A 26,986-nucleotide genomic window follows, 5' to 3' on the forward strand; every position below is an offset into this window, starting at 1 on the left:
AATAGTTATTGAAGTGATGAGTCTGCAAAGTGATAATCATCTAAAGTAGGAGATACAATCAGCAGGAATCCGAGACCAGAAAGATTCCGCGGCTTAATTTATTTGTCTTTCATTCCGGACCAGACAGGATTCATTATTTTCCCCTGACAGAGCCCTTCAGGGCTCCCTATCTGTCTCTTCAGCCTAAGCACGGCGCTGCAGAGGGAGCTGAAGTCCTGCTGAACAGCGCTGGAAGTGGCAGCGCCAACCGCACTGGGCAGGAGGCGTGTGCGTGTCCCCAGGAGTCTGCACGTTGCTCCTGACGCTGTGAGCAGTTGGTTTGCCGCGGAACTGTGCTGACAGAGCCCCAAGGGATGGCAGAGCTTTGGAAGGGTTAGCTTTGTGTCGCCGTGCCTTCTGGAGCCCTCTGGTCCCGTAGCTCCTGACAGAGGGCGGTGGCGAAGTGCAGGCGGGGTGGGGGCCGCGAGCAGGCTGGGCGCTTGCCCCCAGTCTCTACTGGCTTCTTGCCGTGGCTTGCATGGGGTGATCCTGACTGCACTACTGGGAAATTGGGAGAGAAAATCTCAGGTGAACTCTGTAGGAAAGGTGCTACCTGGTAGCAGGACAGGTGCTGTGGTTGAGCTCCTTGCGACTTGCTGATAGTTGTTGTTTGGTTTGTATGTGTCCAGCTCTAATATCTATTACTTCTAACTTAAACAGGTCTGATTTTTTTTTTAATTACTATTTTCGTATTCTGACATTGAGATCATGGCTCTCCAGAGAGCAAGCATGTGGAGCTGCTGATTAGCTCATTTTTCTACATTTATGCATGCTAATATTCTGTAATCGTTAAACAGAAGACATGACATGTTTGGCAAATAGATGATTTAGCCGCAGCAATTCTGGAAGTAGCTTCACGTAGTTATCGTATTAGAGTCAGTTACTTATGCCAATTATCTTTTCCTCTTCTCTCAGAAATACAAACCTTTTGTTTAAATTGCATTTCTGTAATTGTAATTAACTGCTCTCTCTTTCTAATTTTATCAACCAGCCTCTCCACCTCTTTCTTTTCAGACTTTGGTGTCAGTAGGGACTTGACCACCGCTGGTAGGCTGTCGTGTTAATTCAGCCTTGCCCATATTATCTCAGTTGTGCTCTTCCATTCAGAGCAATGGAGTAACTCACTTGTATGGGGCTTGTCTGGGAGGTTCGCATTTCGGTGGCACGGTTGTTATCTGTAGCTGGACCTGTAGTCTGGAAGAACTGTCGCACCTCAGGTGCAAAGCAGACAGCTATCCCAACGCGTCAGCTGGTGTTTTAAAAGGTCAGGGTCGTCTTTCTCCATAGGACTGGAAGCATCTACAAAGGCACACAATGCAAAGTTTGCTCACCTGTGTTTCTGTGGTGTTCCCTTCACACCCTTCAGGGGCTTGCATCGCTTTAAGAACCTGAGCATGGGGTGTTAAAGTTGTTCACCTCCAGCTGAGCTGTTTAAACACAGGAAACTCATGCGGACTGCTTAAATGGGAATGCTGAAGCTCCTGGTTTATTGGGAGTCATTCAAACATCTTGTTTTGGGGAGAAAAGCAAACAAAAGCCTGGCAGAAACACCACGGCACTGCACGTACAGGCTGTTGGAGCGCACCATGTCTCTAAAGCAATGTCAGAACCTCGCGTGGAAGTTGAGCAGGGAACGAATGCATCTGCTCCAGCGTGGGAGACCACTGGCTGCAAGGGAGCAGGTGGTGGAGGACAAAGCGTATGAGATACAGCAAACAGCAGGACAGCACCGTGCTTGTGTGATGCGTTAGCTGGAGACAAATGCAGCTTTGAGTGCTGGTAGCAAGCTGAAGGTGTTCGTGCTCTTAGATGAAGGCATTGGTGCTGCAAGGCCCAGCCCACTGCAGTTCTGCTCAGCAGAGTTTGAGCACGGGGAGCTCGGGAACATGCAGAGAGAGGTGACTGGGAGAATAGAGTAGGGCGTGAGGGGAGACAAAATCAATCTGGTTTATTTGGCTTAGAAGATCAAAGGTTTCGAGGGGCTGTGACTGGCTACAAACGTACTTGCGAAGAGTAAGCTTGGGGAAGAAAAACCTTATTGAACTGACAGGGAACGTTGGCACAAGACCAAATTGAAATCCGTGAGTAAATAAATAGTTGCAGGGAAGAACTGAATTCCTTTGAGGTAGACGCCAGTAAGTTTTGAAGAATTGTTAAAAGCATCCTATCTGTGCCCTTGCTCTGAAGTTGCAAATGTAATTAGCAGCAGCAAGAAATACGGCGGCAAATGTAAATCTAAGGCCGGAGGGCTGAGTGGTCCCCGTTCATCTCCCGGGTACTGAACAGCAAAAGCACCAGGACTGGCTCCACTCCCTGCTGGGAAATGCTGCTGTGTGCAGATCAGACTGCTCACTCCTGTATTTTAACGGGGCTTTGAGACGCTTGCACGTTGTTAGGCGAGAGAAAGCATTGATACACGGCGCTGTGCTTTCCTGCTGGGCTTTAACAGGTGGTGTCTGAGCAAGGACTGAACATTCACACGTGCAGTGCTCAAGTCCTGTGTGCATCTGCATTGCCTGAGGATTTCTCATCATTTTCTGATGTTATTAGGAAAAGCTGCTAATAACTGCCCTTGCAGGATATTAAAATCCCTATCTGCTTGTCTGAAATTTTTGGTTACAGAAGTGGAAGTCGCTGCTGTGCCTTGTACTCTAGGGAGATGTCTCTGCCTGGAAGCAAAAATGTCAGTTTTCTCCAGGAGCAGCGAGGTACGTACAGCGTGTGCGCACCGAGAACACCAAGCTGCACGCAGAGCCGCGGCGAGGCTGCTTCAGCAGTTTGTAGAACGGAGCAGACAGGCAGGCTAATGTTGAGAATAGCCTCCCGGACGTGGGGAGCCTACTTTCTTTTCTTTCCTGTTGCAAAGAGTGCCAAAATACAAAGTACATCATGCCTCTAGGCTTCGGAAATGTTTTTTTTTTAGGCTTTTCATGCTGTAAAAGTGGATCATGTTTTGTTTGTTTGCTGGCAATAACAGTGCAGGAATGGCTGTGTTGTCAGGCCAAACATCCATCTACTCTGCTAGCAGATTTTGGGGGCTAAAAGCACAAAGGAAAAAATGGTGTATACCTAAATCCTTTCTGTGGAACATGCTCCCAGCATCTGCCAGTCAGCAACGTGAGTGCTTCCCCAAGCTGCATCAAGACCTTCGTGTTTGTTAACTTCCCATCTCATAACTTCTCCTCATTTTTTAAAATCCATTTTTCCTTTTGACCCCCTGTGGGAACTAACTGCGGACGTTGTGTGGGTTGGTGCAAACCTCCCGCTCGAGGGAAACGCTCCTTTCACACGCCCTTGCCACGTTCAGACTGGTCAGTGAGGGAGGTTTGGTTGCTCGCGTCCTGCACCTGGGAAGGAGCTGGCTGGATGTCCTGAGCCGGGGGCCACGCCTGGCAGGCGGGCAGGTGCCCAGGTCCAGCAAGAACGGGAACTTTGCTCTCGACCTTGATACTGAGGTCCCAATCCACTGAGGTTCAGCTTTTGTGGGGCGCTGTCACGAGTTGCCACGCTTCCGCATCCTTCGAATGGCCCGTCGAGGCAGGCTGCTCAAACACCCGGGCCGTGCTGACGCTGGACAAAGCACATCTGTCAGCGATGAGCTCGCCATCCGATGGTGCGCAGCGAGCTGCCCGCCCCACCAGCCTCGCAGAGGAAAGCGTTGAATGCTGACCTGCAGTTCTGGGGGGGCTCTCAGCCCCTTGTGTCGGGAATACCCGGCTCCTCCTTCGGGAGGCTCTTCCCGATGGCCTGCTTATAAACATCTGGAGCTGAGCGGGGAGAGAGGCTTAGCCCAAAGAATTTGCTCATTTTGAGAGAGCGTCTCACAGATTTCCCAAATGCGATGGCTGCGGTTGTGCACCGCCTTTAGTAGATGAACACCTACTGCTGTTACACAACCGCTTTCGGACAGCTTCAGGAGAGATTGCCTGTGGCAGGTGTTACTGCAGTGCTTTCCCTTCATTTCAGCCCGAGAAGCCGAGCTCTTACGCAAGTTCTTGTAGGCTTATTTTTGCTTCAGTGATCTTGAACTTTTGTGTTCAATGAATGGGAACATAAAATGCATTACGTTTTATGTTTTATGCAGTAAAATGGTCAATTTTGTTTATTAGAGCACAAGAGTTTTGGGGGAACAGTATGAAATGTTTGCTGAAATGCATGTATGTTTGGCTTGATGTTTGCTGATGGGCAAAGCTTTATAATTAGCTCTGCTGAAGCCTCGTGCAAGCCCCGTGCTTGGGGCTACGGTGCTAAAAACGCCAGATGTTGACTGCAGAATTTGCTCGTACATCTTTATGGTCAACTTCAAGTGAAGTTTTATAACGATGCGTGGGAAAGCAGGATAAGGTAATAGTGCAGTAATTCAGATTTATGTTCTGAATTCTTTCTGTAAAACAGCCAGATGAAACTGAAAATGTACATAGAAGAAGGGCATTAAAGAATTTATTTTAAGTTCTCATAGGCTAAAAAGCAGTTCCTGAAATATATTGGGAAACTTCCCCTCCGTGCTTCCTTTAGTGCCTAACTGCCTCTGAGAGCTACGGCTCTCACCTGGCGCGTGCTCTGGTGGCGGGAGGAGCTCCACGTGTGGATCCCCCATCGGTGCTTCGGGCTGCGTAGTTCTGATGCTTAGTGTTTTTCCCCTGCCGTCGTTGTGTATTTGTGTATTATTCTTACAAAGAACAGTGTCTTCGTTAATGACAGATGAGTGGAGTTGATAAAAGCCGTAATCTGATACAAGCGACAAGTTGTTTGTGCAGATAACATGAAGTTTCGTTCACAGCTAGCTGAGTTCTCAGGAGGAGATTGTATTGCAGTTTAGGTCTAATATTAAATTTGGATGATGAATATGAAGATGTTATCTTCTTATTTCATTATCTATTTACTGTGAAGGTAAAGGTTCTCTAGTCAGCTTTTCTTTCTCTGTGGCAGAAGAAGTCTTTGTACCAGTTTCCATCCATTTTGTCAGTGAAAAAGGAAAAACTGATGAGCCAGAAAATTAATAATCTTCTGGTGCTGTAATTTCAAAACCTAATTGTTAAAAATGTTCTCATTTATTGGAAAATTAATATTTTGCAGTAGAACTTGCACTGCCGTGTCCCTTCGCCCACTAATGCAAGCATGGCAAGCTGTAGGTTTTGATATCTATAAACTGAGCTTCCGCGGTTTTCAGCAGCTTGGCAAAGGTAACGCCTCCGGCAGTAATTGCTGCCGTTCTCCTCCTTCAGCCACTGGGAATGGGGCAGCTGCCCCGTGCCACGGGCAGGCTCGGGTGCTGCGGGCGCTGCATGGCACGGGGCTGCTGGCTCTTGTAGAGGGGCCATGCTGCGGGTCCAGCCCCGTGGGGCTGCTCCGCATCCTGCTCTGCATCTTGCACCGAATCCTGCTCCGAATCCCGCTCCACATCCCGCTCCCCATCCCGCACCGCGGCCAGCAGCAAGCAGGAGGCGGCACTTTTACCCTGGGATTGCTGCCTTGGATTTGTAAAGGCAGATTTTGCTGCCATCCCTGATGGCCTACAGGCATCTGCTTGGCTTTCCTAGGGGGGTTTCAGCTGTTTTTGTAGTCTGAGACCGGAGCTGCCTGGGGAGGAGAGGCCTGAGCACAGCGACTCCCATAGCCATCAGCTCGATCACCTGCCAGCCCTGGTGCCGCGGGGTGCCTGCTGCCTGCCCCGCGGCCCCTCCAGCTCTGCTCCGGTGCAAGGAGGAGCTGGCAGTGCCTCGGTGGCTGGCTTCATGCACCTTTTGCCAGGGTTATTGCAGAATGCTGCTTCTGGGGAGCTGAAAACGTCGGCACTGGTTTGGCAATGACCTCGGGACAGGCCGGTGCCGTTTGGGCCCCTGGCACGGCGTCCTGCCCCAGCAGCTCCAGCGTCCCCCACATCCCAGCCAGAGGTGCTGAGCTGAGCTGCAGCGTGCTCCGAAGCAAAGCGTATCTGGAGCTGGGTGTGCGGAAGAGAAGAGCCTGCAGGTATCAGAAGAAAGCTTGAAATCCCCCTTCTTGACGAGAGGACAGGGGCAGTGCTTTGGCACTCGAGGTACTTGCTGTCTCATCTCTCAGGATAATTCCCGTGGTTTAATGACAGAACCTTGTTTGAACAGCAAATGAAGAGAACTGGAAAATAATATCAGTCCAGGGGAAATGGATTTTGAGTGAATGAACATCTTTTTAATAAGTTCTATTGCTTTTGTAGCTGAGATTGTCAAAAACTATCAGTGAAATGAGGCTTGGAGTACGGCTAATGTGTTTTATGAAACCAGCTTAAAAAGTTGAAAAGACAGACTTCTGAGCATGCAAGCCGCTGTGAAAGTCACCCAAGGAAGGGCTCGTGAGGCAGAAAAACTAGCTAGGAAAAAGAGGCAGGCCCGTGAGCCTGTGTCACCGTTCCTGCCAAATCTGATCTCGCCTGGTTGCGAGATGCGTATGAAGCAGTAGTGCCTGCTGAAAATTTGTGCCGTTGTCCTATGGGGATCATCGGTTTTGATCAATTACGTGTGACAGGGTAATAATTCCCTGTGCCGGGAGCTTGCTTGGCACCCTCGCTTGAGCCCTCGTTAGAGCGGTGCAGGCTGCGCTGCGCGGCGCCTTCCTGGCTGCAGCGGGGCTGCGTGGAGCAGAGCGAGCTGGAGGGATGTGCGGGCTGCCCAGCCGCCGCTTCAGCGGGATGCAGCTGCAGTGTCAGACGCGATGAGGTGAGCTGCTTGCCTTTTGACTTCTCCCTTTGCAGACAGGCAAACCGACACGGTGTCCTGGAGGATGCGCCGGCGTCAGGTCCGACTCCGGCTGACAGGGCTCGGCGCTGGGTGTAGAACCTGGCTTCACAGTGGAGAGTTGTCATGGTGATTGTTTTTTGGAAGCTGAGTGTACCTACAGGTATTTTCATACCACTTGGCGTATGCCCCCCCCAAATTTTGTAGAAGTCTTCATTTGTTTGCTGTAATGTTCACGCTAAGCCATACGGTGTGCTCTAATTTGTAAAGCCATGTAGCATCGAAGCACTTCGGTTTGTAAAATGAGCGTTATTTTGAAGACAGAATAATAAGGAATATATTAATGGTGAGAGAAGCTTTCCTACAGAGCAGGTTGGGTGTTAGAGATGCTCGTGTGTAGCTCCTATCACGTGTAGCGGAATGCTAGGCTGGGAATGCGGCACAATTATACTTGCAACACATTAACAAGTGCAATTTGATGTACCAAGAATTAAACTGAAGGCTGGTGACAGCTCATTTCTTTTTTGTTGTTGAATTGTGACGGTAATGCATCGATTCATTTGCATGCAAATGTATTGACAACTGTCTAGAGGCTTCGGAGCGACGGATGACTTGGTGAGAAGTCATCTTGTGAACTGAGGTGTGAACCCCTGGTGGGGTAACCGAGCAGCTCTTCCATTTCCCTCGTTACGGCTGCCCCGAGAGGCACTTCTCTCTGCAGAAGGTGACTGCTCAGCGCAGCCATCCTCAGCTGAAGGCGTGGGTAGCAGCATGAGCTTCGGGTGCAGCCAGCAGGGGATCCTACAGCGGCGTTGGGGCTCGTTCCATGCTATGGTCGGGGTTGTGTCTGCTGGCTGTAGGCGAGGCGTGTCTTGTGCCGTGCTGCAGTCCCTCATGCCGTAGAATCAGAGAATGGCTCGGGCTGGAAGGGACCTTAAAGACCATCTGGTTCCAACCCCCTGCCGTGGGCAGGGACACCTCCCGCTAGGTCAGGTGGGCCAAGGCCCCGTCCAGCCTGGCCTTGAGCACCCCCAGGGATGGGGCAGCCACAGCCTCTCTGGGCAGCCTGGCCCGGTGCCTCACCACCCTTACAGCAAAGAATTCCCTCCTAACGGATCCTAAAAGATCCCCATCCTTTTTATAAGCCCCCTTTAAGTATTGAAAGGCCTGTTGGAAGTCTCAGTGTCCATGTTAGCAGCAGCTGAGAACTGATGATTTCTCAGTGAGTAAAACGCCCGTCCGTCAGCTCCACTTGTCTCGCCCTCGGTGCGACCAGCAGGCAGAACTGCTCTCGCTCTCCCCTGCCCCAATCTCTCTATCACCCAACTTCTCCCTAGCACAACTGGACAAATCCTGCCCTCCTGTACCGCTGTCACTCTCTGAGGATGCCGCTGGAGATTCCTTTGGTGCTGGCGTAGAGGCGGCTGTGCAGAGCCCGCGGGGCAGCGCAGGAGCGGAGGAGCAGCGAGTCAGAGGGGTGCCGCGGGGCGCCCGCCTCCTCCCTGCGCTGCCTGCCGGCGCTGTCCCCCGGGGCTCTGTCCGAGTAAGTCTGAGGGGCTCTGCCCATTGCTCCACGCTGGCTGTAAACCTGATTTTAGTAGCACTGACTTGGCTTAAGCACGGTACTTAGCCAGTAGCGTGGTAATTTCTGATAGCTACCGGGAGAGTTGGTGCTGAGCATCTCACCGGAGGCGACTTGTTCTTATGAAATCGAATGCTCAGCGATGCACAGGCTGAACCATTTGCATGCTCCGCGCTCTGACCGGCCTCGTTCCGCGGAACACAAAAGCTGGCTGTTCCCCTCCGGGCTGGGAAGAGAGGGGAGGCAAGGGCGCAAAACGTGGCAGAGGGGAGCGCGGGCCGCGAGGTTCTCGCCTTCACCTCGCAGAATCCCGGGCTGCAGCCGCGGGGAGTTCCTCGGAGCCAGGGTGTTTTTCCTCGCCTGCATTCAGCCTGCGTCACTCGCCCGCTCTCCAGCTGAAGCACGGTAATCGGTTCCCGACCGGCCTCCCTGAGTGCCTGAGGGATTTCCCCGTGCTCGCCTGAGCCGCTCTTCTTCGCGGGCGTTACGGGCGCTTAATGCCTGGAGCGTCTTAATCGCAGCACCATGCGTGCGCGGCTCGCACCAAAAGTAGTCGCTGCTCCTGCCTTCCCACAGCAGCGGCGGCAGCACGGAGCAGATGCTTCCAGCTTCCCGACCAGGCTGTGCTTTTCGGCTTTGAAGGAAGTTGCCTCGTATTGCCTCTGGATTTGTTTTTCTGTCTCTTATGGCTCGCAAAGATCTCGTTGCTCCCCATAAAGAGCCGCGCTGGCGAGGTTCTCCTGTACTTCTACGGATTGCTTCCCAAATGTTTTCTCTCTGGAGACGTGAAGATTAAATCGAGGCTTTCCTGCAGTGAGAATTTCCATTCTACTTGCCAATAATGCATAAGAGTTGCAAATTTAATGGCAGACCTTGAAGTATATAAAAATTTAAGTCCAGAAAAAGGTAAGGATGTGTGAGTTTGTAATTACTGTGGGAAGAGCTAAAAACATGTCTGGGAGTGCTTATAGAAAAACAGGTGCACTATATATCTGTGCTTGGTAACTCTTCAGTGCTGTAGCTGTTTGGACATTTTTAAAAATGGAAAACAAATATTCCTGAGTATTTAAGAGAAAACTTGTGTGTTGTTCTTTTTTTTTTTTGGGGGGGGGGTGGTGTTTCAAATTGAAAATACATTTCTCCATGCAAACATGTGGATTGTATGGGAGATATTGCTCCTGCAGTATGGACAAACAGAGATTGCATTTTATCTTAAATTATTACAAATGTATTTGCCTTTAAAAACATTCCTGACCTTTTAATCTATTGGTCATTTTGCCACAGCATAGCTTTCCATGGGGAAGAGTATCTATTTTTTCTAGCAATACTTATAAATAGAATGCTAACCCATATGCAAGTGATGTGTAAAATTGTGATCACAGAGCAGTGGATGAGCAAGATGCATCTCTTCAAGAACTGTAGGGGACTGGTACAAAAGAGGAAGACATCTTGAATAACTTTCTTCGGGAACTTCTGATTTGTAATGTCTGATTTTGGTCAATTTAAGTCGGTGCTGGGAGCAAAGTAGTGAGTACTTTAAGCCCCTAAATGGCTGTGGGGTAAATGCTATATAGAGGGGGAGAACTCTTTGTATCTAGCACGGATAACACTATAAGGCAAATATTTTTTAACTAGTGGAAGTGGTGGGAAAATGACACTGCTACCCTGTAAGAACTGAGACTGCCTAAAGGAGCTGTCAGTTATTTGTATGTCCCGTCGGGGACGGCCTCGTCGGTCGGCGTGGGCACGCTGCGGCTCCGGACACGGCGCTTTTATCTTGGAGGGTTCCGTTACACAAAGCTCGACATTAAGTTTTGATGCGCACGGGTAGGTAAAGGAGGGCAGGTGTTACTCCATCTGCTTGCTGGGGCACGGTGGGTAATGGATACGTCCCCATTTAATAATTTACCGGAGCGTTGGAAGGGACTTTTTGGAACAGCCCTAGAAAAAAGGCGTTGGGTTTAACTTCCGAAGCTGTTGTAGGTGTGTACATATATGTAGAGATAAACGCGTTTCATGCCAAAGCGTCCCGCTGAGGGTGAAATCCTCTCTGAAGTTATTTTGTTGGCCCTTTTCCATCGGCAAATACAGCGGCAACCGCCAGATGAACGCTCCTGTTGCTCCTCCTCGGTTTGTTGCCCGGCCGGGCAGCAGGAGCACGGCGCGCAAGGCAGCGTCCCATCCCATCCCATCCCATCCCATCCCATCCCGTCCCATCCCATCCCGTCTTGTCCCGTGCTGTGGGTGAGGCGTGTGGGGCCGCTGTGCGCCCGGGCTTGGTGCTGGAGTGCCCAGAGGGACTCCTGCTGGGAAGGGAGGCAGCAGGAGGAGCGCGGAGCCTTTGCGGGGCAGGGCACTGAGGAGCGGGATCGCGGCCGGGCGCTGTGGGCGCAGCCCCTCGGCCGTCTGCAGCCTGGGGCACTTCGCAGCTCGCGGCCTATGGGCACAAACACATCCACCGGTGTGATGCGCCCAGGCTGCGGGCGGGTGGCTCCGTTGGCCTGCCCGTACCGATTGTGGTGGGATCGCGCCCACTACGATCCGCGCGCCGTTACGGCAGGGCCTGGATAAAGCGGTGCCACGACGCTGCCCGGAGCCCGCCCGGCGCCCAGCCGTGAGCTACCGCAGGATGCTGCCGCTCGCCGCCTGCCAGCGGCGTGGCCGTAAGTGCAACCGTGGCTGCTGCCCGCAGGGATGGGAGGCACGCTGGTGAGCGGGGGCGTGTGGGCAGCGGGAGGCCGGTGGGCACGGTGCGGGCTGAGCCGTGGCACTGGGCCTCGGAGCGTCCGCCTGGGCTGGGGCCAAGTTTTGTTCGCAGGGACCCTGGCAGCAGCCCTTTGTAAGGCCGTTGCCAGTGCTTCTTTGGGACTCTTGCACCTTTAAATCTATCCAAGCACCTACAAAATGGGTATTGAGACCTTGTAATGGCGCGTGACAGATACCGGAATGAGCTCCGGGTGAGGAACAGACGGGTCTGAGCGGCTGTTGAGGACATCAGCCTGCTCCTGAGAAGAGCTTGGTTTTCCAGAGGTTTGATTTCCATAACGGCTTGAATCCACCACAGCATCGCAACAAAGTAGGGTATGCACGTGGCAGCTCCGAAAGTTTTCAGGCCTTGGGGTGTTTGGCTCCGGAGGAGCGAAGGACCTCACGGGCAGCAGGTCAGGGACGCGGTGGACCAGGCAGCAGCGAAGTTCTGTGCTTCCTGAATACCTAACACTCGCGTATTGCTGCTCCCGAGTGAAGTGTGGTTGTTTCAGTAAGTCTGCAGAGCACTGTTACCACGTGAAGCAGAACTGAGGCGCCTTTGGGGAGCCGCGGCACGAAGGTCGGACTGTCCGGGTACCAAAGCGTTGGGGCCGCTGGTGAGGGTGTGGGTGTGCTGCCGTGGCAGGCAGCGCGGGGTAAAACCTGGAGCCCGCCGAGAGGCTTCGCCAGCTCCTTCCAGCGCAGATCTTACCTGCGAGGGGAAACGTGTGTGTTTGTTTCTGCGCTTGGGCACGCGTGGTGAAGGAGTCCTTTCAGAAGGCTGTGGCGTAGAAGGCAGCTCGTTAGTATGCCGGCAGCGTGTTGTGCTGGGCGAGTGCTCCTTGCTGGCAGAGCTGCAGGTTGCGGGGAACCAGGGGCTCGCTTTTCGCCGCCCCGCGTGGCAGGAGGGCTCGCTGGAGCCCGTGCCTCCCGCAGGTCGGGCTCTGGGTATGCCCAGCGGTATTGCAGGTGTCTGGCTCGGAGACGTGTTCACACGCTGCCGGCGGGAACGCCGCTTTGCATGAAACTCGAAGGCACAACACAGTGTTTCAGTAATAAAATCACCTCGGTGTTCGAGACTGTCAGCTCTTTGTTTGTCCACGGCTGACTCACTGTGGGTGACTTGGGCCGAGGTAATTTGAGAACGGAACAGATAACCACGCTGGGTAGGAAAATGACTGTTTCTGAGAAGTGGGAATAAATTAATTCATACCATCAGCTGAACTGTAGGCTTCAGTCATTGATTTAAAGGTTAATTAACTCCACCTTCAGCTCTGCCGCGCTTTTCCCCCTCCTGCTCTCTAGAGGAGCCCCAGACGTGGATTTTGTGTGGATTTGTGTGGCAGCCCGAGGGGGCAGCGGCGCTCCGGGCAGCCCAGCGCCGTCCTGGGCAGGCTGCGGTGCCGGGAGGTGCCAGGCTCGCCGCGACGTGCTGCTGCCCGCTGGTAAATTCACAGCCAGCAGAAGGCTCTGCTCCTGCTGGAGCTGCGGCAGCGTCTCCGCACGTCTCTGAGGGGGACGGGAGCAAGCTTGTAGGGGCACTCTGGCGGGATTTTTCTGCTTTTGTTTTCTTGGACAGGTTGGGGGGGGGGTAAGATATAAAGGAGTGGCATATTGGGAAGGGCAAAAATATAAACAAATCAAATGCAGCGCAGTAGGTTGCTGTGGGACCTGTGTTTCACCGAAGGATGGGGCAGTGCATCAAGGACTAAAGAAGAGCGAAGATGTTCAATCCCTTACAACAAAGGCGGGCTAAAAAGGAGGCCTGTTTGGCTCTCAAGCCCGTGGTCCTCCTGCACGTATGTATTTTTAGAGGGCAAACGTAGGATTCAGGAAGGGAAAGAGCTCATGGCTTGCTGTTCTCCGCTCTGACCTCTGCACCCAGAGGCGCAGCTCCTGCCAGAGCCTGCTTTATCACTGCGAGGCCTCGGGGGGGGTGCCCCTGCCGTAGTGCTGCCGAGGGGGACGTGGTGACCCAGCCGAGCTCTGCGCGAGCCGTTCTCGTCCTCTTCGGTACTTGGGCGAAGCTCCCCGAGCTCAGGGGAGAACTGGGGGTCCCTCGGGGCCGGGCTGCGGCCCCGCGGAGCGATGTCTGGTGCTCCTGCGTCCTCCTGGCAGCGTGAGGGTGCTGCCCGGGCAGCCGGGTGCCTCTCTGCCCTCTGCTAGCCCTGAAACCTGCCCCTGGCTGCCACCGGCCTGCCTCGCCTTCATCCTGGGGGCTGTAGTGCGAACCATTGCCGCCTCTCCCCGTCTGCTGCTGCTTCTTGTTCTTGGATCAGGGCGTGCAAACTTGGTGACGGCGTTTGCTTAATAAACCTACGTTCCTCGCTCACTCTAATCAAGTGGCGGTGTATTTTGGCACTTGGCCGTGTGTGTGGGTAAATGATTCGCACTGTTGGTAAACGACCGGTTCCGTGCCCTTCTAGGAAACGTAGCAGTCCTCAGCCACGCTGGTTGCAGAGGCACCAGAGCTCTCAAACGGAGCAGCTCTGATGCGATCTGTGTCTGAAGCAAGAAGAGGAGGAGATCTGTGACTTCGGGAACCAGCAGTGAGGGTCCCCCGTAAGCTGTTACGCAGCCGGCTTTTGGGCGCCGTGTCCACCCAGAGCAGCCTGTTGAAAGGAGCTTCTTTCCAGAAGAGCCTTGGAGCCGACGTCCCAAAGCCTGGTGACTTGTGCTGCTTGAATGAAACCTGGGCTAATTTGTTGAAGATAACGATTAGAAGTCTGCCGAGCTGGCGGAGGGAAGGTATCCTCGAGCAGAGGCGCAAACCATGCATTACGTATTGCGGCTGGGGGCTGCGCTCGCAGGTTTCAGTTACAACCTGAACTGTAGATCTCAAGGGGATCACAGGCCCTGTAGGTAAGGTGCTGCCCTAGCAAGCCATTTTCAGTATTGCACAACGCTCTGTCAAGGATGAGCTCGCTGTAGGAACCAGATTTAGCGATATGGGTCCTGTGCATCCAAAGAAATGCCCAAGGAGGGTTTTTTTGCATTGCCAGGCTTGTCAGTGTTTGGATTCTTCTGGTGTATTTCTGGGTGCTCCCCCAGCAGGAATGGCTGCTCAGTGCTGTCAAGTATCAACCAGAGAGAAGGTGCACAGCTAAAGCTTCCCACTTCGACTATGGAAAAAAAAATCATTGAAATTGATTGTCCTGGAAACATCAAGCCAGCGACCCCGCTATGGCAGGCTAACCCGGCAGTTACTAGGAAATACGGATTACTCCAAATCGGAACTTCTGGGAGTTGCCAATCCCAAGTCTCTTTAAAAAAACAAGCAAAAGCCCCACACCAGATGGGTCTCAGGCCTAAGAAGAATTAAAACCATGCTGATAATTTCTTTTCTCCCCTTCTGCTCCCCTTCGTTCTCAAGCTTCACCCCTTTTTTGTTTGCGTATTATTTGGTGAATGTACAGGCGTGCGTTGTCATTCAGATTTAGTGATTTTCATTGACTTTAGGCCATCCACCGTTGTTCTGAGTAGTCAGCTGGCGTTCTGCTGGTTGCTCCCCTTGCTTTAGGATTCTCTGCTCCCCTGAGGGCTGGGAACGCCCGCACAGTTTCCAGCAGCGCCTGCCGAGGACTGGTGGCGCTGCCTTCAGCGGCCCCGCTGCGCCCGGCCGGCTCACGAGGCCGTGCTGAGGTTGGCAGTGGTGTGGGAGATTGTCCACCTCGTGTCAGTGCTCCTCTGTGGGATTATAATTAAAGCCACCCTAAGGAGCTTCAAGTGAAATAGCGCGAGGGGTTGGAAGAATTACCGCAGGGCAGGTGGAAGTTCTGGGTGAACACGAAACGCAGCAATGGAAACGGGCCTGACCCGGGGCGGGGCTCCCCCAGGCTTCCCTCCGCAGTTCTCGTCGTCCTGGGCTCGCTGCTTGCCCCTCGCCAAGGCAGCAGTGACGCTTCGGTGGCATCAGCAGCAAGCTGCGTGACGCTCCAGATGTTGGCGCTGCCCTGTGGGATTTGGATGGGACGTGTTCCCTGGCGGACGGGCAGTAAAGGGGCTGTGGGGGCCTTAGTGCAAAGGCTCCGAGCATCCTCGTGACGAGGAGGTGGCTGCGGAGCGGGGCGGCGTGATCTCCACTGCCTGAGCTCCCCCGTTGTGGTTTCACCCAGAATACCTCCCCCCGCGGATTGCGTTAATGTAATGCCGTGCTGTTCTCTGGTTCGTGCGCTTGGTTTCGTTGCGCACCCCTCCAGTGCCTGCTTCTGGGCACGCGCCCGCGCATCCGCCTGGCTGCGCCCCAGCCTGGGTCCGGGCGTCGCACCGCAGCCCCCACCCCGCGCGGCAGCGCGGGCGCCCCAGGTGTGGGATCTCGGGGAGCTGCACCACAAGGGGTCACAGGCGATGGCCGCAGCGGTCCTGGCAGTGGGACAGCTCCTGCTGCAGGGGGCTCTTTTGGTGCTGTTCCTCTCCAAAGACAGGCTGACAGCCTTCCCACAGAGCGCCTAGCCGAACCAGAGCTACCGAGTGCGCAGGCACAGCTGGGGGATGTCAAAATGCAGAGAGAAGAGCTGATGTTACAGGTGAAATTGACTTCTATTCTGTGGGTTTATTTCATCTCCTCAAGCTTAATGTTGGCTTAATGCAGATTGCGTATTATTGAGAAACGCAATTTATATCCTCCTTAACAATTAGACTTCTCATTGTTTGGTAATGCTCTTTATGCCTTATTTAATCTTCTCGTTTTGTCAGACGGCCGTAACATCGAGTCCATGAAAACAAGACAGGAGACTGAACGTCATCTCCGTGCAGGCAGTGGTTCCTGGCAGGCGATGGAAAGCAGTGTTTGTAAAGTGAAATCCCCATCAAACTGGCTAAAATCCCATTTGTCCAAAGCCTGTGCTCTACCAAGACTTTGCTGGAGGCTCTTGGCAGTGGAGTTTTGCCACTAAGAGTTAGCTGACAGCGTTACCTTGGATAACCGCTAGCCAAAATACAGCAGGAAAAAGTCCCAAGCCTGCTGCTGCCATTGCTAATTTTTTTAAACTAAATATGAATTTTTAACCCGGTGAAGCCGCCCAGGGCTGGGCCTGAGGCACAGCCTCGCGTGCGGCTCTGCTTGCGGACTGATCTGCGCCTCTGTGTCCCGGGGAGCCGTGCTCGGGGGCCCGTAGGTGCTTCTCTCACTGCTCTGGTGTGCCTGTATGTACCTAAAGTACGGCTAGGGAGAGCGCTTTAATTCCCTAAATATTTTCCTTCTAGTGCCCGCTGAAGGGTCCGGCACGCCTTAAAGGCCGCGCAGTGCTTGCAGCAGCGGGCGGGCGTGTGCATTGTGACCACCGCTGTTGGCATTTAGCCTGAGTGAGTGGCAAAGGAGCAGGAATCGGGGCCGGGGCAGGGAACGGCTGCTGAAGCTGGCACCGCAGCGGTGGCTTCTGCAAGAGCTGCTCCCCGGCGCGGCGATCCCCTGGTTATTAAAGACCCGCTTGCACACGGGGACAGATTAGAGCGGGGCTGGGCGGAAGGTGGCAGCGGCTGATTTGGGGCGGATTAGAGGGCTTTCCAACGTAAGGCCGCGTCCGGTCAGCGCTGGGCGCTCCAGCTTAGTGCTCGCGGGCTGCAGCGAGATTTATTCCGCGGCGAGAGGCAGCCTCGACAGGTAGCGTCTGCCCGGCGTGAGAGCTTTCGGGGGGCATCCGGACTGCCCTGGGCTCCGATGGCTTTCCTCCGGGCTGCAGGGCTCTGCCAGGTGGTGGGCAGCGTGGCCGCCTCCGAGAAGGTCCAGCTGGCACAGATGGGTTTGTATTGGGTTTGGTGTTCGGTACAGAAGCAGCTCCTTCTGCAAAGATGCGTGTATTACTGAGAAAGGCGATCGTCGCTCGATCTAAACGTTAAAAAATGCTCTCCGAATTCAGGTCTGGTTTGCTCTAAATGATTGTTGTGGGAGGGTAAAAGTAGCCTGGTCTTTTGGTATCGTTAAAGGCCATTAACCTGCAGGATGTCTGTTGGGATGATTTTAGGCGGTCAGGAAGGTTTGCATACCTCTGGAAACAGAAGTAACTTTGCAGCTTTCAGATTTTTTATTTATTTTTTTTAATTTGAAAGTAAATCTTTAAATATACAATGCATAAGTGTGATGTTTTTTGAATTTCTGGATTAATTAACTTTGTTTTTGTAGCATAGACTGTGCTGTATTCTAGCCTGTAACTTTTATTCATTTTCAGGCTTTGGATTAAAATGCACAGGTAGCGCTTGTGTCAGAAAAACACCGTAACGTGGAAAGCACGTCACGCTTCCCTGAGTTCCAGCATACGGCCGCACTGAGGGGCTGCATCGTTTTTATTCATTTATTTATTTATTTCAGTATTCCTGGTTTATCTAGAGTATTAAATGTTTTTTCTGGAGCTTTCTCCTGCCCTGGCTCTGTTGAGGCACTTGGCCGCGTTCAGGTGCTGACCCACGGGGCCCTCTTGCAAATGCCCCGCTAGGGGCTGAAGTCAGCACGCTAACATCGGTTTCAAAAGACCTTGTTTCTGGTGTCTGCCTGGGTCATGGGTAGCTGAAAGGAGGGGATGGTGTACTTTGTAAACTGGAAAGGGAAAACAAAAAAGGAAAAAGCCTTCTAAAATTGAAGCCCAGCCCTTTGGATGGTGTGGCGCTTTCTGCTATGGCCACGCGCACAACAGGGGTGGTGCCGTGAACTTCCCTACCTGTCCGCTGTTCTGAGCGAGATGCTTGCATCTGGGTGGTGTTTTCTGAGAACTGCAGGAGTGCAAGCAGAAAAGCTGGTGCTTTCTCGGGCAGTGAGCTTAGTGCAGGTGGCATCCGAGAGATGGAGAGTACTGTGGTGTTTGGCAGGAACTGCATTTCTTCCGCTCTTCTGTGCTGGTGTTTTAAAATCTATTCCGTGTAACTTTGGTTCTCAAGTCTGTCTGAAAATGTGCGTGGGAAATGTGTCTGTGTTAACTACAAACGTGATGTAGAAACATGCGGGCCATTGAAACTGCAGAAGAAATTGTAAAGTCCTTTAGGATTTTTTCCATGTTTTCTGGTAGTTGGGATTATCTGCTTGTGGCCCATTTTCTGCTTTTCTTGCATGAAAGAAATGTAGTCCCCTTTCTGCTGCCTTTTGCTGGTGGTGCTCAACCACACCCCGGGGAGACCCTTTGCTTTCTGGCACGGCTGAGCTGACGGTAACAGAAACGCTTCTGTGAAACTTGCTTGTGTGTAAGACTTTTATTAATAACTGATTACGGATTAGGTGCAAAGCAGCAGATTATTGAGTCTCAACAGTATTGAGTAGCTCATAGCTAAACCTCTTCCTAAGCCAAAATCTTGTTGCAGTGGATCGCTGATGGTGAGATAAAAACCTGCGTGCGGTTTGCGGTTAGGTAAGGGCTCGGGTTCGCACCTCCACATGGCCCCGCACCGCCTGTGCTTAGGGACAGCCTCAAACCTGTGCTGGAGGAAACATTTTTAAATTATTTTAAAGGCGTGAATCCAAGGCACACTTGAGCTGGACTCAGTTGCAATGTGGAAGGCTCAGTTCCTGCATATGCAGGAAGTTTTAGGGACGTACTTGGCCTCAGTTTGTCTTCTTTAAGGTTATGACTCTTCCGTCCCTCGCTGTTTCAAGGCTCGTCTGCCTGGTGCTTTGTGCACCTTCATTTGAGAGCCAGCCCGAGCGTAAGCAAACCATCCGGGAGGTGAATTTGGAGTGATATCAAGTGAGGAGAGGCAATGGGGATAAAACCAAGGGAATTTAGGAAGGTGGATATATGTGTACTGAGATCAGGGGGAAAGGTTATCTTGATCCTAGTGTTTGGAGAACTGTGGAGGGGAAGATGTGAGATGAAGTGGAGGAGATGGGTCTGTCTTAGTCAAAACAAAGAGAAACAAAACCTCATTGTCCCAGATGGGATGGACTGATAAAGAGAAGTTATCACTGTGTGTGCTTGAAATTCGGTAGCAGGATAGAGAGGCTGTAAATGTGTGTGTAGCAGCAGGGAGGGATTGTGTATTTATAATTCCATTAGCGGTTCTAACGGTGTCAAAACAGCGAGATCTAAGCTAAGGGGTTACTGAGCCCAAGGGAACACGGAGTTTGGACAGTGGTCTTACCATTCAAAGCTGGCAGAGTGCTGGGTCTTAAAATTACAGCGCTGTGGCTAATAATATCAAACCAAAATACTTACAGGAAATATGCATAGAACAACTACAAAATATTTTCCTCCAGTATCTGGTTGAGTTTTCTTTGCCTCCTTTGTTGTGAAGGTGTTTTGACTGATGCACTTTATTTTCTGATGTGGAGTCTAGGTGTGAAGAAGAAGAAGAAATGGTATGTCTCTGACACAGTAGTGAGCAGTTCCTGGCACTGAAGGTGAAAGGCAAATGTTTTATGTCTGGGAGATGTTTGAAAGCCATTAACTCATTTTATTAGCGGAATTGGATGGCCGTTTAGTTGAATTTATTCTGTTCTGCTTAACAGTTGAAAGATGCATGAATGTTATGCAATCTGGGACTCAGATGGTTAAGCTGAAGAGTGGAACCAAAGGGCTCGTTCGTCTCTTCTACCTGGATGAGCACAGAACCTGCATCCGATGGAGACCGTCCAGAAAAAGCGAAAAGGCAAAAAGTAAATTTTTAATGTCTTAATTTCTTGGGCAGCTCAGTATTAGAGTGTGAATTACAGATGGAAAACTGAGCAATATCTTTTGGATTCATTACATGAATCCTCTTCACTTATTTTAAATTTGCTATGATACTTAAAATGAAGGTTGTCAATAGTGTGAGTAGAGTTTAAGCACCTACTAAAAACTTGGGAGTGTAAAAGGAAGGGAATGTAGTTCAGTGGCATGTGGACATTTTCCGTGTGCTTATGTGAATTATGAACAAATTCAGTGGGGACTCAATAAGTATACTGATCTCTGTATGATGTATGCACCACAATTTAAAAATGTAACCTAGAAAAGCTTAGATGGATGTTTCTTTGTTGTAACAACTATGATAACTTTCTTTAGGTATTATTACATCTTGGAGTTACTGTGTAGCAGCGTTTCTCATTGAAACAGTTCCTGCTCCCGTGTTTTAAACTAGAAATTCAAATCAGCAGTGTATTAAATAAATTAAGGACTGGAAATTCAGAGAATTGTCCTGTAGGCAAGAGATTTAAAAGCAAGCAATTGGCAAGGCTGCGGGCAGTGACAGTTGGTGCTTTTGGGACCGTGCGTGGTAGCTGAGGGCTGCAGCAGAGAGCAGCACGGCGCTTCGGAGGCGCGGAGGTGGGAGCCCACAGCAGGGAGTGCTCAGAGCCGTGCTGTACCTGCCTGCACCTGCAGCAGGGCTGCCCTCAGGGCAGCTGTTCTGTGCATGCAGCGTAGGCAGGGATGAGCCTCGGTGTCAAAAAGCCCTTAGTGATGTGAAGATCTAATATTAAAAATCGTTTAATGACTTTTAGCCTGAATGACTCAAAATTGCTGAAAAGCAGAAAATAACTGGGTGATTATACGAGCATGTCAATTTTTGGTTTCCCTTTTCCCCCCAGTTGTCATCGATTCCATTTACAAAGTGACCGAAGGCCGGCAGTCCGAAATCTTCCACCGCCATGCAGAGGGGAACTTTGACCCGAGCTGCTGCTTCACCATTTACCACGGCAACCACCTGGAGTCCCTGGATCTGATTACCTCCAACCCAGAGGAAGCTCGCACCTGGATCACGGGGCTGAAATATTTGATGGCTGGAATAAGTGATGAGGACTCGCTAGCTAAGCGACAGAGAACACACGATCAGTATCCTTTTATAAGCCTGAGCAACGTCTTGCAATTCAGTATTTCTTGTTTAGTTTTTAGTGAATTTGGTGTTGGGTGTTATTTCACCTCAAGCTAAGTCTTGTTAACCCAACTGTGCCTTTATTCTCCCACTGCAAATTGCAAGGCCCGTTAGAAGGCACCGTTCCCAAGATATGGGAACTGATGGAAAACTTAAATTTCTTGGCCCCTGTACAGCTGAAATGTGAACTTTTTTTTTTGGAGCCTTCCGGTAAATTGCCCGGTCTTCTGGTAAACTCCTGGCCCTCTCCATTTCTCTTGGTTGGTGTGTGTCACATATCTGTGCCTGCTGCTCAGCCTCCATTGATTGTCAGAATGACAAATCTTTAAAGCTCCTTAAATGTCTTTTTAGCCCAGCAACCCAAATGAGCTTTTTGCAAAGACTGTGCTCACTGAGTATTTTCTTGATGTGCTTTCTTTCAGAGAGTGTTTACTAGTGTGTCAAATATAAAGAACACTCTTCCCCCTAAACAGAGAAAAAAGTCTTGATTATAATTGTAACCTGTCTCTTTCTTGCCACGAGAAAGAATACAAAACGATCACTTGTAAATACTCCTGCTGGAGAATATACACACACGGTATTTAATTTATATTTTCAGTGTTTAATTCTGATACGAGACAGGCACGGATCCGTTTGGGGGATATATTGCATGCTCCGCTGCACACATACTCAGCTTGCTATATTTATCCATGACTTTTTCCGAGCTGCACATATCTGCTGTATGGTGAAACATCACTTCAAGTCTTGTTTGTGTTATCAAATGCGGCAGCTGGGAGACAAAATGACCCAGTAACAGTTCCAGCTAGAGCAAGAATTTAGGAAAAGCTGCAAAGGAATATATGTGCAAAAATGGGGTAAAATTCACTGGTTAGAAAGCGGAGTTCACACAGAATTAAGGGAGGTGCAGGAGAATATCAGAGCAAGCCCAGCAATATTTGAAAGCTACTTTAGCTTCTCCTCTGAGAATATACTCACCACCAGAAATAAGAGAGCAAAGGAACTAGTGTTGTGAACCAGACTACAAATATTTGTCGTAAACCAGTACCACTTTTATGCATTTAAATGAAACTTCTGTCCATAGCAAGGGTAAGGGAAAGAACTATTTCAATGCCACCTCGAGCAGACATAAAGCTGCAGAATGTCCTAGGAAAAGTTTTAGTAGAGCTGAGCTGTATGCAGCGTGAAGAATCACAGCCTGTTTTCTGACCTTGACAGCTGCTAGGTTTGATACCATTTTGGCCTTGTGCAGGGAGAAACAGCAAATGTACGATTGCTGTCCGTTCTCTCTGTGCAATTTATCATTGCATGCACTTGTTGCAGCTCTGTGGGACACCTGACATAAAAGGTGAGGGCAGAGGTATTAGAGGGAAGGCGGTGGTTAAAGAAGTTGTCCAGAGATGGATAAATTACAAGTGTACAGATGAAAGAACTGTGTAACAATCCTGGGGGAAAGAACATGGAAAAACAAGAGTGTTTCATTGTTAATGAGGCTCTCAAGGAAACCTCAGGCTCGTAATAATGTACTTGGCCAGGTTTCACCAAGTCTCCTTTATGCCATCCACTTGCATTAGGTTGCCATCTCTGATCCGGATGGCAGCTGGGCTGGCGTCCTGTGAGTCACAAAGCAGGTAGCCCCCAGATATTAGCTCCGTGAAGGTCAACAGCCTTGGTTATACCAGATAAAAGGTACAATAGCAAGCGGTACCGCAAGGGGTACAGTAGTAAAAAATAAAGCTTTGGTTTGGCATCAGCCCAGGGAGAACCATGCAGATCGCACCAGATCTTTTCCATCAACGAGTCTTTCAGGGTGTACCCCTGACATCTGTAATGCGGGCAGTGGGAAATCTTAATTCACGGGTTTTGCCCAGAGGCTTTGACTCAAAAAAAGATGTTTGTGAAGGCTGGATTGAATAATGCCTAGTTCTTTCCCCTAGCAGATGTTAAGGTGCTCTGCTAAGGAGTATCAGCCTCCTGCCCAGAAGAGCTGGGGACGAGTTTCATTTTCCTGAGCTGAGCTCTTGTCCTGGTCCTGCCCAGCTGCTCTGCCTCCCTCCTCCAGGAGGGGACCACGCTCTTGTACGTTTCCTTGACGCGTTTGCAGCTGGGTGAAACAGACCTTTGAGGAGGCTGACAAGAACGGAGATGGCCTGCTGAACATTGAAGAGATCCACCAGCTGATGCATAAACTCAACGTGAACCTGCCCCGCAGGAAGGTCCGGCAGATGTTTCAGGTTGGTGGCCTCTAGCACAGGGCTGTACTGTGCTAAACCAGTGACAGTTATGGTCTGAACCACAACAGGGTTTGAAAGCTGGGACTTAAAACCCTGTCCTTTCCAACATCTCAGATTTTTACCCAAGCCTTGTCTTTTTATAGACAAGGGTGCATCAGAACATTGATTTAACAAGACAACCCCCACAGAAGACAATTCATTAATTCTACTCTTTAGATGTGTTATTGTTTTCATCTCTGTGACCTGAATTACTCTACATTGGCAGTGATGGTTGCTCTGCTTCTATTGAAATCTCTCTCTTTGTTTTCTTCATTTCCTTTATGGAAAATTATTTGATAGAAACTAGCTTTATGAAAGTGATTATGGTTCTTTTTAAAACTTCCTCTCTTAGCCAGAATAATTTTTATTTTGTATTTTACTTCTGTTGCCTGAAAACAGTTACAGTTGGGCTGGTAGAAAATGGTTTGCAATGTAGGAAGGAAAGATAAGCCAAGGGCATAATGAAGAGCAAAATGCTTGAGTGTTAACGGAGTGGTTTCTATGAAGGGGAAATAAAACTTGGTCCTTGGAATGCAAAACAGACTGGATCTGCTCATTGCACCTGCTATTACATGAGCTCCTCCGGTCCAGAAGGAGACTGAGCCTGAACTGGGAGAGCTTTCTTGAGAAGAAGGAAGTGATAGCAAGGCTGGGGATACTTACTCTCCTTGGAGAGAGGAATTTTGGCTTGGTAAACCTGTGTGGAGACAAGCCCTCGGGCTCAAAGGCAAGTCAGCGTTGAAAGGGCTCTGACAGAAGGCGTTGTGACCTGCACTTCAACGCTGCTTGGAAAAGGCCACGGGTTTTATAACGAGAGGAAAAACATTGTATTGCAGCTGTGAATGAAAGATGTTACTTGTGGGAGCAGTAGCACATCTGTACGCATTTATTTCACTTTGTCGACATCATCTGCTTACGTTCTCAAACTTAACAAGGGTTGTAGCTCCCCCAAAGTTTGGGCATTGTGGGGACCTAGATAACGTTTGACAGCAGTCCTCCAGAATACATTCTGTGTTTTGGAAATGCAAAGCAATCCTCTTAGGCAGATGTTCACAGTAAAAACCTTGTATTAACGTACGTTAAGTACTGCTTTCTTCTCTTGCTACCTCTGAGGATAAACAAAAACTGCAAGCAAGGCTGGGGCTGCTGGGGTTCTCTCTTGGTGCCGAGGCTCATTGCTGCTGCACTGTTAGACCCCCTGCAGGGAGCTGACGGGGGCTCAGAGTGCTGCAGCTGGAAGTACCGTTAATTTAAGACGGTGGCTTGTTCCAAATGTTTTTAAATGTCAGACTCTGTTAGAGGAAGCCAAGGGGTGAAATTGTTATGTTCCTTGCTATGTTGTAGTCCAGGATAACTGCAAGACGTACAGGAGAGTAACAGATCAGAAAAAGCCCAGGGTGTGCTTCTTCACGTGGGGAACAAATTCAAAACTGAAGGTGGAATTGAGACCTCCATAGGGAACCTGGGGCTTCAGTGCAGGAACTGTTTTCTCCAAAAAATCCAATAGATAGTATTATCATTTTGCAGTTATTTTAGCCTGTGTGTAGTAGGCTTTGAGTCTGAACAGAATTTTGCAGATTAGAATTTATTAAATTTCTGTTCTATACATAAATCCTCTTCTGCTTTATTCCCTGAATTCACCTACGTTCTAGCACGCTTACCAGAGTGTCTTTACCTCTTAGGAAGCTGACACAGATGAGAACCAAGGAACCTTAAATTTTGAAGAATTTTCGGTGTTTTACAAGATGATGTCCTTACGTCGAGATCTCTACTTGTTGCTTTTAAGCTACAGTGACAAGAAGGATCACCTCACTGTTGAAGAACTTGCTCAGTTTCTAAAGGTGGAACAAAAGGTATGGAAATGTACGTGCATATAAATACAAGTATAGGGAAAGGATTATGTGGAAAACGTTTAGCTTGGGGCAGGGGGGTTGGGAACGTTTTTTTTTTTTACAAGAGATTTGTATTTCTAAGGGAAGACTATATTTTTGTGGTGCAACATAAAGATGGATATTACACCCACCTGCCAAAGTTCAGAAAGGTCAGGTGTCCAGGATACTACCTGGATGCTCCAGGGAGGACATGCATGAAGATGCTGAAGTGCCCAGGGACAGCTGAAGGGCTGTGGTAGGAGAGGGGGCATGGAAGGACCCAGAGCAGGAGGAAAAACACGTGAAAGAGGCAGATAACGCTGTCTGGGGGTGCGGGAGGACATCAGGAAACTACTGATGCAACAGCAGAACCAAGCTGACTGTTCAGTCTGGCATATTGAACCCACCCTCGTGTACACACTACTCAAAAGCCCGAACACAGGCAGGGCTGTCAGCTGTAAACACTCTGCTGACATTTTTCTGGGAGGGGGGGGGAAAAAAGAAGTGTGACTTCCTTAGGTGAACCTCTAGGCAGCGTACTTCAGAAGCGTCTTGCACTTTTTGCCTCTTCCCTCTGTCTTCTCACGTGCCATGCCGTTATTAGCAGTGTTGAAGCACATTTACCTTTGTGTGTTTTCAGAACACAAATGTGATAACAACGACCTCAGGCAAGGCAAGATTGCCTTCAAAAGCTGGTAATGGTTCAGACCATAAAGCAGCTCTAAAATGCCTTCAGCCAAACAGCATTGGGCTTTTGCTCTTGTCTGACTGCTTGGAAACCTGTGGGTGGTCTGTCCAACTCCATCTGCTACTATTTTGGGGCAAGACTTGAATATTCTGCTGACTGAGGATAGAACAAAAGTTTTTTTTTTTTTTTTTGTCAATTTGCTAAGCTGGTTTGCCTAGGAGAACAGCCTGTTGCCCTCACCTAAGAGCTTGTGAAACAGATTATTTCCATGTAGGTGCAGCTAAACTCGGCTCATTGCAATTGAAATTGCAATTTTTTGGCGTCACACGTCAGAGGAGCAGAAAACAGGCATAAAATAGGCTGGTTTCCTAGAAGGACTGCTGGTCCTCCTAGCCATAAGCATCTGTGAGGGAGGAACAACCCCTGGATGTCCAGTCACGGCTGCATGCCTGCAGGTTGTCCCTTTGGGAGTGCCCTTTCCTAATGAATCGATCTGGGTCTGAACTGGTCCCACCCAGCAGCTGATCTCCTGCGAAGTGACAGATTGCTTCCACAGCAGGATCTCCAGGGTCTTTTGACTGACAGTTTGGCTCTCACTTGTCTTTGAGTAACAAGTGAAATGGGCTCTGAAAGCATTGTTTTCCCTGCTGAAGAGCAGCTTTGCAGCAGGTTCTGGACCCGCCCAGCGGAGGGAATGGCCTCGTGCTGCCCGGCTCTTTGGAGCCCCATCGCGATGCCGCGTGTGCGGGCTCTCCACCTGTGGCTGCAGCGTTTGTGCTTCCCTTCTCCTTTCCGCTGTGTCCATGTCACACCAAGTGCTTTAATTTCAGCAGCAGAGACCTCTTTGATGCTCTCGCTCGTGGTTTTGTGCAGTTACAAGGCCGCTTTGGTGCTACAAACTTGAGGTGTTTGGTTTTGGTTCTCTGAAAGCAAGGGAGACCGTATGAAGAGGGTCTCCTGTGAGCCTACTGGCCGCTTGCTGCTGGCTGGGGATCCGGTACTTTGCAAAATCCTTTTATTTGTGCTGAGAATAGGACAACCTGCTGAGATCTTTCCTCCAGCAGCACTCTCTGTGTGCTCCGGGAAAACTTACTGCTCCTTGTATGCTGTGCCCTTGTGCTCCCACGTGCAGACCCACACAGACTGCTCTCAGCACGCCGCCAGGCTGGCACCAAGTCGGTGCTCGGTGGTTAAAAGGTTAAAAGGACCTTCACGCAGCCTGGATGAAACTGGCCGCAAAACTATTGCCCCACTCATTTTAATTGAATAGAATAGGGGGTAATTTCCTAACGATTACGCCATGGGAA

General features: G+C 50.3%; 1 protein-coding gene across 10 annotated transcripts in view; it reads left to right on the top strand.

Moving 5' to 3' along the window:
- Positions 1–26,986, top strand: part of PLCH1 (phospholipase C eta 1) — a 94,583-nt gene that overhangs the window by 12,497 nt on the left and 55,100 nt on the right. For 8 of the 10 annotated variants that reach the window (XR_014588444.1, XM_083849529.1, XM_083849530.1 and 5 more), the window contains 4 exons: positions 19,511–19,657; positions 20,567–20,810; positions 22,952–23,081; positions 24,803–24,973. Coding sequence is in view for 9 of the 10 variants with exons in the window: in XM_083849529.1 (XP_083705655.1) it covers positions 19,511–19,657; positions 20,567–20,810; positions 22,952–23,081; positions 24,803–24,973 (692 nt within the window). In the remaining variant the exon portion in view is untranslated. Of the gene's footprint in view, positions 1–2,661; positions 9,238–19,338; positions 19,403–19,510; positions 19,658–20,566; positions 20,811–22,951; positions 23,082–24,802; positions 24,974–26,986 lie in introns of those variants that run through there. The other 2 variants (XM_083849534.1, XM_083849533.1) reach the window with 2 other exon arrangements.

The sequence above is a fragment of the Anser anser genome (assembly GCF_964211835.1).
Source record: "Anser anser genome assembly, chromosome: 9".
In the NCBI taxonomy this organism is placed as follows: Eukaryota; Metazoa; Chordata; class Aves; order Anseriformes; family Anatidae; genus Anser; species Anser anser.